This window comes from Hyperolius riggenbachi, chromosome 1 (assembly GCF_040937935.1).
Source record: "Hyperolius riggenbachi isolate aHypRig1 chromosome 1, aHypRig1.pri, whole genome shotgun sequence".
NCBI classification, from domain to species: domain Eukaryota; kingdom Metazoa; phylum Chordata; class Amphibia; order Anura; family Hyperoliidae; genus Hyperolius; species Hyperolius riggenbachi.
The window spans coordinates 85481493-85497524 of record NC_090646.1 but is presented as its reverse complement, the minus strand read 5'-3'; the positions used below and the strand labels follow the sequence as shown (position 1 = coordinate 85497524).

The following is a 16032-nucleotide window of genomic DNA, read 5'->3' as shown; positions in this document are numbered from 1 at the left end:
AACCAGACTACGCTAGAAGGGATGCCTAGTGCAGTCCCAAGGAATTACTCTAAAATAATCTTAGCAAACAATAGCAAGGCTGATACTCCAGGTGAGTTTAGCAGGAACAAACCATCATGACCAGCAGGGAATTCTGGGAGCAAAAGGTATACTTATACTGCAAGCCATCAAAGGAAGCAGCTAAGCAATTTGCATGACAAGTGTATGCAAATTCCTCATCAGCAGAGCAAATCTGAAACTTACAGAGTGAAGACAGGTCTCTTTTCCAGAGACCTGCAGCACTCAGACCTAAACAATGGTCAAACAGCTGTCTGCCTATGCAGACAGCAGCGCGGATCATTACACCAGTGTTAACCGGCATTTGTGCAAACGCAGTGTTTTGATCCCGATATTCGGCAACATTGTTCCCAGCGCATAGCCTATCCTACCAGGATCGTTTATTGCCACTCTTCCGTGTCCACCTGTGGGGATGAAAAATGCAGCATGCCGGAAAGCGCCACTGGAAGCTGCACGCTCACAGAAAACTATTTGAAACAAGACCCCGGGCTGCCACGGGCCGCTGGTACAGATGTATGTCTGAACCAGCCCTTAAGGTCCATATTAATGTTCAACAAACGTCACCTCAAACAAACAACCAACAATGTGGAAACAACTTTACCAAAGACAAATGACGAGTCTTTGCAACGATGCTGTTTGCATACCAATATTGCGGTTACACACACAGTGTTTCTCTCCCTCCTGCCTCTTCCCCCTCCCCTTACTTGTAGAGTCATCAGACACAGACTGGGGGCGGGAATGATTTGTCTGTCATCTGTCCACACAGGAGCAGCCTTCTAGCAAATAAGGAATAAAACATGCCAGCCAACTAGCAAAGTACATCTGTAGGTAACTTTTCTTCAACAATAGCACCATCATTTAGACAACCCGCTCTGCTCGAAAGCCTGAGTTCTGTTTGCGATGTTTACATTTGATTCCTGTCTCTGCTGAACTAGTTAGCCTTAATTTTATCACCTAAGTTAGGCAAAAAATATCTAAAGCTCGCCATACAAACATCAGTTTTGATCCCCCAAATGGACCCCACCAGCCAGCCATCATGCCCCCTTTGTGCCCCTTCAAAAAATTTGAAGCTGAAGCCACACCTGTATCTATCGTAATGGGAAGTCCCACTATTTGAATCATCTACCACATATCAGCATTGAAAATCATGGAATGATCAGAATATAACCTCAGATTAGATCCAAGAAGTCAAGATCTGCCAAAACACAGACACCAAATCCCAAATGCTAATAACATCTAGCTGAGCAGATAGTTCACCACCACAACCAGCTACAAACCACTAACAGAAAATAGTCTGCAGTGTTTGCAGTGAAACCCATTGCATTCATGTAAAAAAGGCGCCTGGAAAAAAGGGTGCGGGGGATTGTCGCTAGTAGAATAACGGTAAAATTACCAATATTCTACTACTTAATTCCAATAGTAAAATACTGGTAACCTTTACCAATATTTTACTATGCTCTAACCTAACCCTGCTCTCACACAAAACCTCCGTCTACCGATGCCTAACCCTAAGACCTCCCTCTACCGATGCCTAACCCTAAGACCTCCCTCTACCGATGCCTAACCCTAAGACCTCCCTCTACCGATGCCTAACCATAAGACCTCCCTCTACCGATGCCTAACCATAAGACCTCCCTCTACCGATGCCTCACACAGAACCCTCCCTCTACCTATGCTTAACCCTAATACCCCCCTCTACCAATGTCTAACCCTAAGACCTCTTTCTACCAAAGCGTAACCAATAGACCTCCCTCTATCGATGCCTAACTCTAAGACCCCTCTCTACCGATGCCTAACCCTAAGACCTTCCTCTACCGATGCCTAACCCTAAGACCCCCCCCCCCCCACCGATGCCTAACCCTAAGACCTCCCACTACCCATGCCTAAACCTAAGACCTCCCACTACCCATGCCTAACCCTAAGACCTCTGTCTACCAAAGCAGCGCCTAACCAATAGACCTCCCTCTATCGATGGCTAAACCTAAGACCCCTCTCTACTGATGCCTAACAATAAGACCCTCCTCTACCGATGCCTAACCCTAAGACCTCCCATTACCGATGCCTAACCCTAAGACCTCCCACTACCCTTGCCTAACCCTTAAGCCCCCCAGTTGGAGCCTAAAACTTAACCAATCCCTCCTTCTCTCCTCACCCTAACCCACCCCCCACCACAAACCCGCGATTTGCAGCAAAGAAGGGAAATTTGGGGGCACAGAGGCACCCTATAAAAGTGTGGGTGCCGAGGCTTGTCAATATGCGAATTGCATCGATTTTATATTTGGGCACTGAAACTTCAGCTAAAGGTGCAGATATGATGCAGTGAAAGGAGTCTTCATACTATTATTATTATTATTATTTAGTATTTATATAGCGCCGACATCTTCTGCAGCGCTGTACAGAGTAGATTGTCTTGTTACTACTAAGTATAGTATACTATATTCACAGTATATTTACCATTGTTACAGAGATAAAAGTGTTAATGCTAATCCAACATTTATCAGAATCCATCCTAGCAGATCGGAATTTTGGCCAAGACAGATGTATTGAGTGATTTGATAAGCTCACTTGTCACTCACTTTAGCTGTATATTGATGTGTAACCCCATCATCACAGAGATATTTAGCCTAGGCAATTTAGTTAAGCACAAATGCAGACATCAAACCAGCAAAAGTTGATTCCGGTGATACCATTAATGACTAACTACATGGTTTATTGCAGGGCTCAGGAATCTTTTTGGCTGAGAGAGCAATAAACGCCACATATTTTAAAATGTAATTCTGTGGGAACCATACAATATTTTTCAAACTAGAATTGTGTGCATGCGCAGTAGAGGGCTCACGTCCCTGTTGCCATGGTAATGTGTATACAGTTGTTCCTTCGGGCAGCGGAAGTGTCAGACACGTCTTCAGCTTCTCTTAGGTTTCAGCAACATCAGCAATTTCCCCGAGAGCTAGACAGGAGAAATACAGACTAACAGTTTGTACAATTAGCTATCTGACTTTGGCATTGATTCACTTTGTAGGATGAGATCCTCACACTTTGGCCCAATAGGCTGCTTGTCAAGTGACTGACAGCCTATTCGGCCAATCAAAGTGCAGGACTCTCGTCCTACAAAGTCACTGGACCTGACAGGATCCAGGGTGGGACAAATGGAGCAGCCGTTAGTTTTGGGGTAGCGCAAATAAGTTAGTAGTTAGTAGTGCATGCTACAGCAGTAGCGTGCCTACTTTGAAAATTTTACTTGAGCTGCCACACTAAGCTGTGCTGCTTGAACAGTGTAGCTTAGTGAATCAACCCCTAACTGTGAGCCAGATGTAGCCATCAAAAGAGCCACATCTGGCTCCCGAGCCATAGGTTCCCTACCCCTGGTGTATTGCAAGCTTTTGAAACATTAAGTTTCTTCTTCAGGCATTATACAGAACTGTATCAGAACTGTACAATTCAGAAGATGCTTGAATTGTGCACACAGTAGAATGAACTCAGCCGTTTGAGAATCTTGCGTGTGCACAGGTGTCCAGTGACATTGCATCTCTAAGAAACACAGACGGACAAGTGACAAATGAGTGCATTGATCAGCACTTATCCTGCCAATTGAAATCTGCCCCATTGCACCTCCTCCCCTTCCACTGAACAGTACACGTTGTTCACCTGTACCCAAGTGTTGTGTATGTATAGCAGTGGTTTCTCATGGTATAGCCCTAGCAATCAAGCACAATGAATATAGGTGACACTGATTCTTCATGTGCACACACATTTAGGGCTATGGGCAACTGATTTTAGCAGCGTTTTGGAATTACCAACGATCGCTGGCAATACCAAAGGCAATATCCTAATGACAATCTGTATGGTATGTTTGGCATTTTCGTGGTGTGTAGATTTTATAAATCTCTGTGTTTGTGTCGGTATCTGGATTCTGGTAGATTCCAATAAATCACACACCTTCAGCAAGGTACCTTGTAGCAATCAGAATCCATATATCCAAAGTAAAGTCCGGACCAAGACAGGTTTGACAGGAACTAATAAATGTATTGTTCCACAAGAAGGTTACATAGGCAAATGACCGTCACTCTAACAATCATTTCGGGGTCCTAGGAGGTCCCCTTTATCAAGTCAATGTGACATCCCTGTCTGTCACATTGCCTTGATAAAGGGGACCACCTAGCACCGCAAAACGATCATCGGAGTGATGGTCATTTGCCTATGTAACCTACTTGTGGAACAATAAATTTGTTGGTCTCTGTCAAACCTGTCTGTGTGCGGACTCTACTTTGGCTATATGGATTCTGGGTTCTGTCCATACATTTTAGCTTGCTGGAAGTATTGTCTTTGTGTTTTTTACATTCTGTAAAGCAGGAGGGTAGGAGGACTCATTGCTGCAGGAGGTAAGATACTGCTGAATGGGGCGGGGATGTCACAGATGAACTGGATGTCATTTTTCTACCGTGTAATAGTTGAGACTCCCCTTTCTGGTCCTCCAATCTACTACACCAGACATCCAAATAACTGCTATGACCAACGACCTTACAAACTGCAGTAATGAGCATTATGAATGGAGGTCAGGACGCCATTTTGTTATTAATCATAGCCATACTGGCGAGCACAGCTGTGCTTTGTTCTCTTGCTGGCAGCGCTTAACAAGATAAATTGTTGTTTTTCTTTGTAGTTGGCGGAGAAACACGGATATTAAACAATGTATTGTAGAAGCACGACAACCTGCATTTACTCCTTCTTCCTCCTGATGATAACGGCGGGGCTGCCCTTTACGAAGCTCGTCTCAGCGGAAGAACTGCCTGGAACCACAATCCCGCCAGAAAGTATGTCATGTCATCTATTACTGGAGCGCCAAGTGCAAGTGGGGAGCATTCACACTGGGCTGCATGGGGAGAATAAGCAGATATATCTTTGAAAAGAAGGAAATATTTCTGGGTCATTTTTATATGTATGTATCAGATAAAGGAGTGAGAAGAGAGTTTGCAAATTGCAAAAAAAATGCACGTACAAGATCACATACATTTTACAAGTGTATCTCCCATGCGCAATGTTCCACTCCTCAGACGTCGATCATGGCCAGCGGGGGCAGTGGCGTACCTAGGGCATTTGACACCCGGTGCTGGGTATTAAAAAGACACCCCCCCCCCCCATTAAAAAAAAAAAAAAACAGCAAATGTGGCATGCTAAACGTGACACGGCGGGTAATGCCAGGTGTAGGCTCGCTCTCCCCCCTAAAGTTGTCCTTAGTATAGTATAGTGGCACCAGTATAGCTAACAAAAAATGGGTGCGGTTATAACATGCGGCGCGCATTGCGCGCCGCGGCGAAAAATGGGCGTGGCCATGACCGGATGAGGGCAGAGCTAACTAATTTAAAGTGAACCCGGGATAAGAGTGATATGGAGGCTGCCATATTCATTTTCTTTTAAACAATAGGCAGCCCTGCTGATCTATTTGGCTGCAGTAGTGAACTGAATTACACCAGAAACAAGCATGCAGCTAATCTTGTCAGTTCTGACAATATTGTCAGAAGCCCCTGACCTGCTGCTTGCTTATTCAGGGTCTATGGTTTAAAGAATTAGATGCAGAGGACCAGCACAGCAGCCAGGCAGCTGGTATTGCTTAAAAGGAGATAAATATTGCAGCCCAATATTATTCTCACCTCGGGTTCCCCTTAAAAGTGCAACACAAAGACAGTGGGCCTTTCCCCAGAAAATTCACATAATTGTTCAGGTTTTCTCAAGAAAATACACGTAATGTGAACAGATTTGACCAGAAAATAGTTCAATCATGTCGGCAGATTTGCCCAAAAAACACGTTCAATCATGTCGGCAGATTTGCCCAAAAAACACGTTCAATCATGTCGGCAGATTTGCCCAGAAAATACATGCAATCATGTCGGCAGATTTGCCCAGAAAATACATGCAATCATGTCGGCAGATTTGCCCAGAAAATACATGCAATCATGTCGGCAGATTTGCCCAGAAAATACATGCAATCATGTCGGCAGATTTGCCCAGAAAATACATGCAATCATGTCGGCAGATTTGCCCAGAAAATATATGCAATCATGTCGGCAGATTTGCCCAAAAAACACGTTCAATCATGTCGGCAGATTTGCCCAAAAAACACGTTCAATCATGTCGGCAGATTTGCCCAGAAAATACATGTAATCATGTCGGCAGATTTGCCCAGAAAATACATGCAATCATGTCGGCAGATTTGCCCAGAAAATACATGCAATCATGTCGGCAGATTTGCCCAGAAAATACATGCAATCATGTCGGCAGATTTGCCCAGAAAATACATGCAATCATGTCGGCAGATTTGCCCAGAAAATACATGCAATCATGTCGGCAGATTTGCCCAGAAAATACATGCAATCATGTCGGCAGATTTGCCCAGAAAATATATGCAATCATGTGGCAACCTGGCCAGAAAACACTTCAATCATGTAGCAGACCTGGCCAGAACAGTCGATACACCTGCTAATATAAATTAAATAAAAATTTACTCACCTGAAGCAGCAGCAGACCTCCTGTCCCGGCCTCCGTCCGGCGCGCAGCTCTCACGATCCTCTGCAGCCAGCAACTGAAACTCCCGCGGTGAGAGCAGGGCTACGGGAAAATGGCGCCCGAAGCCCTGCATTGCAGACTCAGTCTCCAGAGCAGGGCTTCGGACGCCATTTTACTGTAGCCCTGCTCTGCCGCTGTTGGAGCTGCGGGCTGCTGCTGTCAGTGAACTGACACAGCGTCTATTAGACGCCGAAAATCAGTTCACGCTGGGGGTGCTTGGACAATATTAGGGGGTGCTTCAGCACCCAAACCACCCCCCTGGCACCGCCACTGCCCCAGTATAGCTAGTATAGTTGCCCCAGTATAGCATAGTGGCCCCAGTATAGTTTAGTGTAGCATAGTGGCCCCAGTGTAGCATAGTGGTCCCAGTGTAGCATAGGTGCCCCCAGTGTAGCATAGTGGCCCCCAGTGTAGCATAGTGGCCCCCAGTGTAGCATAGTGGCCCCCAGTGTAGCATAGTGGCCGCCAGTGTAGCATAGTGGCCCCCAGTGTAGCATAGTGGCCCCCAGTGTAGCATAGTGGCCCCCAGTGTAGCATAGGTGCCCCCAGTGTAGCATAGTGGCCCCCAGTGTAGCATAGTGGCCCCCAGTGTAGCATGGTGGCCCCCAGTGTAGCATGGTGGCCCCCAGTGTAGCATAGTGGCCCCCAGTGTAGCATAGTGGCCGCCAGTGTAGCATAGGTGCCCCCAGTGTAGCATAGTGGCCCCCAGTGTAGCATAGTGGCCCCCAGTGTAGCATAGTGGCCCCCAGTGTAGCATAGGTGCCCCCAGTGTAGCATAGTGGCCCCCGGTATGAGGGAAGCTTGGAAGGTGGGGTGGAGGGGTCCCCTCCTTCCGGCGCTTCCCCCTCCTAATTAGCAGCAGCCAGCAGCTTAGCGAAGCGGGCGGGGAGGACTTACTCACCTGCTCCAGGCGATGGCGCATAACGTCATCCTCACGTGACGCTGGTCTCTCTGTCGCTCACTGTGCTTCCGCAAATCAGGAAGCACAGTGGGCGGTGGAGAAGGTGGAGACCAGCGTCAGGTGACGATGACGCTATTTGCCATCGCCTGGAACGCAGGAAGTAGGTGAGTAAGTCTTCTCCGCCCGCTCCTGCCCGCTCATCAAGCTGCTGCTAATTAGGAGGGTGAAGCGCCAGAAGGAGGGGACCCAGGTGAGGGAGGTGGGGGGTCCGGCCCCCCTCCCCGCCGCTTTCCCCGCCACCCCTCCTTTCCGGGTTGCTTTCCCCCTCCTGTCCGGCCGGCACAGGCCTCTGTGGGGGCCTTGATGACACCCCCTGGGGCGCCCGACACCCGGTGCGGGGCGCCCCATGCCGCCCTATGGTAGGAACGCCACTGAGCGGGGGGACATCTACAAGGGTACTTGTTAGGTCTAGAGTCCCGGCAAGCTCCATGTGCCGGCTGACTTGACAAAGACACACTGGTGTGTCCAAATGTATTGTCATTATCACCCGGCACACGGAGCTTGCCTGGACTGCAGACCCACCATGTACCCTTGTTGATGTCCCCGCTGGCGACGGTCGATGGATTATCATCAGAAGCGGTCGTTATCGGCAACCTCAACTGACTTTAATCTACCATGGGCTTGATTCACTAACTGGCACTAAGCCGGTTAGTGTGCCTTATCACTTAGTGGGCACAAACTATAGCGCTAACCTTATCTGAGGTTAGTGTGCCTTATCTGAGGTTAGTGTGCCTTATCTGCAGTTTGCGATGTAGCTTTGTCCATCTTTTAGTATGCACAAAGCTATTTAGTGTGCACTAAGCTACTTAAGGCACACTAACTCAGATAAGGCACACTAACCTCAGATAAGCCACACTAACTCAGATAAGGCACACTAACCTCAGATAAGGCACCCTAACCGGCTTAGCGCCGGAAAACTCTTTTTTACTCCGGCGCTAACACTTAGTGCCGATTAGTGAATCAAGCCCCATGTGTTTACACTACTGTACAAAGATGTGGTAAAATTGTATAATCAAGATTGCAAATGATACAATCTTGATTGTACGATTTTAGGTAATAGAAGGGTAAACTTAGTGAATATAATTTGAGTTGATGCTTTAGGTAGTCCCTCATATTACACGGTGGTAAGACTGGACAATCAAGATTGTATCATTAGCATCTTATGATTAGTGGCCAGCTCATTCCTCCTGGTGCTGGTATTTCTAGCCTGTAAAATGCCACACAAGTGTTTTCACTGAAGTAATAATTACAGGTTGGTAGATTTTCAGTTATGTTTAGAGATGGTCAATAAAATAGTAATAATTCGGAACTGCATGCAAATTATATGTAGTGGAGAATCTGGCCAATCAAATTCAGTAGGAAATACATCTGATTGGCGAAATTTCAAGCTGCAAACAGTTTATTAAATTACATTTCTGTACAAGATAAAATTATTAGCATCTTCTTGGATATCTCTTGTTACAGCCTCTGAAAAATGTAACAAGATAATTTAACCACTTGATGTTTTAAGTACAGTATATCTATGCCACCAGAGACTTCATCTTAGCTCCGGGGGCATAGATATAGGTATCTCGCCACTCCCACCGCTGCACGCACTCCAGCTCACTCATGTGAGCACTCCTGTGCACGTACTTGCCACCGCCCATTAGCACGGATGTCAATGAATGGGAACGCAGTTGATCTAATTCATTGTGTCAATGATCGCCAGCATCAATTAGATGCCTGCGTCATTGTGATGTCAGAGGTAACATGTCCACGCATTACTTCCTGTTTAGCGTACTTATAGTACGCTAACAGAAATAATGCTCAAGGACATCTTGTGGCCAAATAGTAGAATTACACCTACCTACGTACATTTTTTTTCAATAAAAACCCTACACACCCTGCACATATTAAAACTCCTTACCTTCCATACTCTCCCATAGTTACCCACGTAGAAATTTTGCATTAAAAAAAAAATTGACAATTAAATAAATGCATAAATAGTTACCTTAGGTAATGAACTTTTTTAATATGTAAGTCAAGAGACTATATTACTTTTATTTTTAAAAGATATGGGATTGTAAATAGTGATGGACGCAAAACTGAAAAAATGCACCTTTATTTCCAAATAAAATATTGGCGCCGTACATTGTGATAGGGACACAATTTTAATGGAGTAATAACTGGAACAAATGGGCAAATAAAATACATGCGTTTTAATTATGGTAGCATGTACAGGATCTTCTCAAAAAATTAGCATATTGTGATAAAGTTCATTATTTTCTGTAATGTACTGATAAACATTAGACTTTCATATATTTTAGATTCAAATACACACAACTGAAGTACTTCAAGCCTTTTATTGTTTTAATATTGATGATTTTGGCATACAGCTCATGAAAACCCAAATTTCCTATCTCAAAAAATTAGCATATTTCATCCGACCAATAAAAGAAAAGTGTTTTTAAAACAAAAAAAGTCAACCTTCAAATAATTATGTTCAGTTATGCACTCAATACTTGGTCTGGAATCCTTTTGCAGAAATGACTGCTTCAATGTGGCGTGAAATGGAAGCAATCAGCCTGTGGGCACTGCTCAGGTGTTATGGAGGCCCAGGATGCTTCAATAGCGGCCTTAAGCTCATCCAGAGTGTCGGGTCGTGCGTCTCTCAACTTTCTCTTCACAATATCCCACAGATTCTCTATGGGGTTCAGGTCAAGAGAGTTGGCAGGCCAATTGAGCACAGTAATACCATGGTCAGTAAACCATTTACCAGTGGTTTTGGCACTGTGAGCAGGTGCCAGGTCATGCTGAAAAATGAAATCTTCATCTCTGTCACGGAACAGCCGTGAGAAACGAGAACGCAATCGGTTTATTGCGCCGATTGCCCTTGATTGTAGTCAGGCCAGCGATTTAGAGACTGACATTCCTGTTTTTTAAATAGGCAGTTTTTTTCCCCCTGTTAGCAGCTGGAAGGAAGACTGGCTCAAAGTTTGTCTAAGCTGATCTCACATTCAGATGTTAATTAAAGGAGCCAACAGGGCCTTTCATAACTTGGAGAGCCAGGAAGCTAATCCCAGCAGGGGGCTATTCAAAACCTGCTCCCACTCCAGACTCAACGGCACCGAGCACGGGCCATAAGAAAGCATGGGTGGTAGGATTTCCTGTCGGTATACGAAAACCGTATATCGCACAGCTATGATATTCATATAGTCTTGTTCGGTAACATCTGGCCATCGGGTTGATATGAAATTCATTGTGATGGCACATCCGGGTATTGAGATATGAATCTTCTCAGGAGCCTGACCTGCTGGCTTAGCCATGTCTGATGTCATATTAATCTGTATTTTCCAACAAGTATGAATCTCTTACCCCCCTAAATATAACGTGTACGGTTCAGGAGTTACAGCAATTCATAAGTTTAGCTCTAAAATCTCTCAGAGGGAATGAACTGTCATTTGTTGGTAGCTCAGAGGGGGCCGGCATTGCCACACCCCCAAACCAGCTTCATCAAAAGCACAGAGCCAGCAGGCGGGCTTGAGTCCTCCCATTCCATCCATATGAGAACATCCTGCTGCCAGCCAGAGGACATAGGGCTGGTGGCCATTTTGCTGAACTTTGAATGAAGCTCTGAAACAAAGGACACATGTGCTTGCGGCCATCTTGATTGGCCATCTTCTGTAACCTGGAACAAACAATTCTGCTGAACTTTGATTGAAACCAAGAGGTTTAAGAATTTGAAACCGTTTTGCTTGAACTTGATGATTTTCCCACGAAAGGACATATTTCCACAAACCCTAAGTATTTTTCTCCCTTCTTTTATTTTTTATACTGGCTATTACTATTTTAATAATTGTTGATTTTAATAATTGTCTGTATATATTAATTATTTATATTGCTGTGAATAAACGACTTTATCCAAGTCATTCACTGTCCGCTACCCTGCTTATCAGCACACACAGAACTGATCCCGGGTCTCTGAAGATACGCTACTGTTTGTTTGTTGTTGGCTAGACAGAACATCGTGTGTTTAACCATTTTATTCGCAGGACTAGTCAGTCAGTGGGCTCCTCAGTCCCATGGTAACCGCGGTGGTGGCAGTTTACCCTGAACCAGTGTGTGAAGTTGTAATTACCCGTATCTCACAGGCTCCCTTCTGGTTTGTCTGCGGCTAATTCTTAACGGTTCCTGCGCATTGACTGCGACCAGAGTTCGCACAATCTGTGTGCTGGCACCGTTTAGAAGGCCAATTGCGGTCAGCCACCAGGGCTCTTGTGACAGTGTTAGGCAGCGGTTGGGACCTGTGTTGTGCTGAAAAGTATCTAAGATAGCGCTAGCGCTATCCAGAAACGAACTAATTCGTTGGTGTAGCTGGAAGGCAATATATTTTTTATATATACAGAGAGACTGTGTAGCCAGTACCCCTCCCCAAAAGTTTTATTTTATTTGGCATGGAAATGTCCGGGAACTACCAGAACATGTGCCTAGCAGACCTGGAAAATCTTTGCAAAGCGAGGGGCATGGACATCCTCCGCAAGAACAAACGGGACCTGATAGCCGACTTGTCCAGGTGGGATACCCAGCAACTGCGGGAGCCGGGAGTGTCCGCTGAAGTGGATACCAGCCCATCTGACCCAAATCGAGGGGAACCACTGACTGAGAATCCTGACCGTACAGAGGTTGTGCATCCTGAGGGCCCTGCATCAACAGTTACGCAGGAGAATGTCAGGGTGGTCCCCAATCTCAGAGGTTCTGAAAGTACTCGCCCGGAACTGGCCAGTACTGGACTGTCCATGGGTGCTGACCCGGTAATGCAGCAGGCATTACGAAAGCTGATGGAGACTGACCTGGACAAGTACCTGCAGTACATGCGTGAAGAGCGCCAATCTGCAGAGGCGCGGGAGAGACGACAGCATGAGCTCAACATGGCAAAGGTTCAACAGGCCAGCCGGAGTTCACCGCCCAGCCTCCCTGCTGAAGGAGTTGCAGCACCCGTAAGTGCAAAATTTAAATTTGCTAATATTGAGAAAGACACAGACTTGTTTTTGCGGTCTTTTGAAAAGCATGCCGTCAGTATCGTCTGTCCCAAGACCAGTGGGCCAGACATCTGACACCTTTGCTGCGCTACAAAGCGCTTGATGCCTTCGCAGAATTGCCTGCGGAGAAGGATAATGATTATGCTGCTATAAAAGACGCTATCATTACTAAGTACCAGCTGACGCCAGAAGCCTATCGCAAAAAGTTCAGGGCCTGGCAGAAAAAGTCTTCTGATTCGTACCGAGATGTGGTCAGCAGCTTGCTCACCACACTCCGCCAGTGGACTCGAGGCCTCACCAAAGGGCCTTATGATGTCCTGGAGGACTTGATAGTCCTCGAACAATTTCTGAACATTTACCCTGCTGATGTACGGCAGCAGAGGCGTCCGAGCCATTAGGCAGCTATAAATTTTCGCCTAAGGCGACAGGAAGAGGCAAGGGCGCTTCTGCACTGAGTAGTGAGAGAAGAAATGCCTCTCAGCTGACTCAGGTGTCAGTTTACACAGCAGCAGCGGGGCTGACTGGACTTCAGCTCAATGATTCAAAGAACCACAGTAATGAATGAGTCAGTGAGAGAAGGCACTCATCCTAGTCAGGGATCCGAGGAGTACAGCATCATCAGCTCCTGAGTCCGACTCCTGAGAATTCAGTCCCTCTCTCTCTGCTACTGGTAACTGCGTGGATGTAGAGACTGTGTAGCAGCCAGGCATTGACTTCCCCCCAGGCCGCCTTTCATTCAATGATTTAGGGTTGGTCCTGTGTCTGCTGTATTCAGGTTTGTTGATGTAAGGCAATGTAAAATACTAGGCTAGCTGATAAAAGTGCAATTAGAGGGCAGGCTAGCTGGTAAATATACACAGCATGATGTAGAACTCGTCTGGAGGGTCAGTGGGAAAAAATCTGTCTGGTCTCTCCCCATTGTTATAATGACTGCATGTGCAGATAAGGTCTTAACCAGGTTGAAAAGTTTTGACAGTCCCTAGACTCCAGGAGGGCTGCTTGCTGACTTGTGTAAGAGATTGGCAGGGACAGCAGTCCTATTACCAGCAACTAGTCTCTGTGTAATGTGGGACTGCAATACAGATAAACTGCTCCATCTCAGGCTATTCTCAGTCTCACTCCACTCCTCCTATCTCTGTATGTGTATAGTGTATATCTACTGTGTGCTGTGTATAGTGTGCTCTCTCTCTGTGTGTGTGTGTGTGTGTGTGTTGTGTGCAGTGTGTGTACTGTGTGTGTGTGTAGTGTGTGTACTGTGCTGTGCGTGTCTAAAGTGTGTGTGTGTGTGTGTGTACTGTGTATAGTGTGTATGTTGTGTGCAGTGTGTGTACTGTGTGTGTATGTGTATGTTGTGTGCAGTGTGTGTACTGTGTGTGTGTGTGTGTGTGTGTGTGTATAGTGTGTGTACTGTGCTGTGCATGTCTAGAGTGTGTGTGTGTGTGTGTGTACTGTGTATAGTGTGTATGTTGTGTGCAGTGTGTGTACTGTGTGTGTGTGTGTGTGTGTGTGTACACTGTGTGTGTGTGTGTATAGTGTGTGTACTGTGTGTGGTGTGTGTGAGTGCATGCCGCAATAAGTATATTTTATGGTGAAACGCTCTGCTGCATAACAACTATTTTCTGGTGAACCCATGCCGCAATAAGTACATTTTCTGGTGAAACGCTGCTGCATTATGATTTTCGGGGGTCTTGGGGGTGGGGTTCACCACAGGAGTGGTGTTCACCATGAGGGGTGCGGGGTATGGGACTGGGGGCAATCACGGGGGGGGGGGGGGGGGTGCCACAGGATTTTTCGCCTGGAGTGACAAAATGGCTAGAGACGCCCCTGTACGGCAGTTTGTGTTGGAGCGCAAGCCTGCGTCAGCAACTGTCGCTCCAGACCTCGCGGAGACCTTTGCAACTACCCGGGTGTCTGATGCACGCAGAACCACACCATCCAGCTGGAGGGGAGGTCAGTCCAATACCTCGGCAGACTCTCCTGCCCCTGTGAGCCATCAGCCACAGAGGCCACTCAGCGCAGCTGCTGCACCCAGGCCTGCAGCCCCTGGAGAGGTCACCTGTCACTACTGCCGCCAGCAGTGGCGGCGCTACACTGGGGCTTCCCCAGGCTTCAGCCCCAGCTGGCAACTTGTTAGCCCCTCTTAAAGCCCCCCCGCTGGCTGTGGCCACCGCAAGTCTGTACTTGTCAGATGACAAAAAATGATCGAGGCGCTAGCCGCGCTAATAAGGGATGCGGGAGCCTGCTTTATTCCTCCCTCCCTCCTCCCTTCCTATGAATGCGCCCCCACCTGCTGTGAATGTCCCCCCCCGTAGGCAGTGTGTGCGGAGCAGAGCGGAGCGGTAGGTCCTCCTACCGCAATCCATGCTCACCGGCAACTAGTCTCTTGCTTCCTGTTTACCATGACGTCACAGGAAGCAGGAGACTAGTTGCCGGTGAGCATGGATTGCGGTAAGAGGACCTACGGCTCCGCTCTGCTCCGCACACACTGCCTACGGAGGGGACATTCACAGCAGGTGGGGGCATTCAGAGGAAGGGAGGAGGGAGGGAGGAATAAAGCAGGCTCCCGCATCCCTTATTAGCGCGGCTGGCGCCTCGATCATTTTCTTCCTGTCTTCTCTCCCCAGGGCAATCTCCTCACACACAGGGGCACCTTCCTCCCCACCCACGGGCATTCTCCCCCCTCCACTGATGACCCCCCTACCCACTGGCACCCTCTTCCCCACCCACTGGCACCCTCCTCCTACCCACTGAGACTATCCTCCTACCCACTGGCACCTTTCTCCCCCACCCAGTGTCACCCTCCTTTCCACCCACAGGTACCCTCCTCCCCACTCACTGGCACCCTCCTCCTACCCACTGACACCCTCCTCCTGCCCACTGGCACCCTCCTCCCCACCCAGTGGCACCCTCCTTTCCACCCACAGGTACCCTCCTCCCCACCCACTGGCACCCTCCTCCCCACCCACTGGCACCCACTGAGCTGCCCTGGGGCTCCCAGCCCACCACCACCAGCCAGGCCTGAGCTGCCCTGGGGCCCCCAGCCCACCACCACCAGCCAGGCCTGAGCTGCCCTGGGGCCCCCAGCCCACCACCACTAGCCAGGCCTGAGCTTCCCTGGGACCCCAGCCCACCAGCCACGCAGGCATGAGGCCTCCAGCCCACCACCAGTCAGGCTTGAGGTGCCCTGGGGCCCCCAGCCCACCACCACCAGCCTGACTACATATACTGGGGACAGCTATACGCCTGGCTACATATACTGGGGACATCTATACACCTGGCTACCTATGCTGGGGACACTGTCTGTCATTATGTGCATGAACTGGTGAAAAGTTGTCCCTTATGTGCATTTACTGCGGAAACGCAGTCTGTCATTATGTGCATTAACTGGTGAAAAGCTGTCCCTTATGTGCATTTACTGCGGAAACGCAGTCT

At 47.6% G+C, this 16032-nt stretch overlaps 1 protein-coding gene across 1 annotated transcript in view; it reads left to right on the top strand.

Moving 5' to 3' along the window:
- LOC137563527 (NELL2-interacting cell ontogeny regulator 1-like) overlaps positions 1-16032 on the top strand; it is a 50395-nt gene that overhangs the window by 8279 nt on the left and 26084 nt on the right. Inside the window, exon 2 of the mRNA XM_068276108.1 lies at positions 4721-4871. Within this exon, the coding sequence (XP_068132209.1) occupies positions 4748-4871 (124 nt within the window). The 5' untranslated portion in view covers positions 4721-4747. The remainder of the gene's footprint in view (positions 1-4720; positions 4872-16032) is intronic.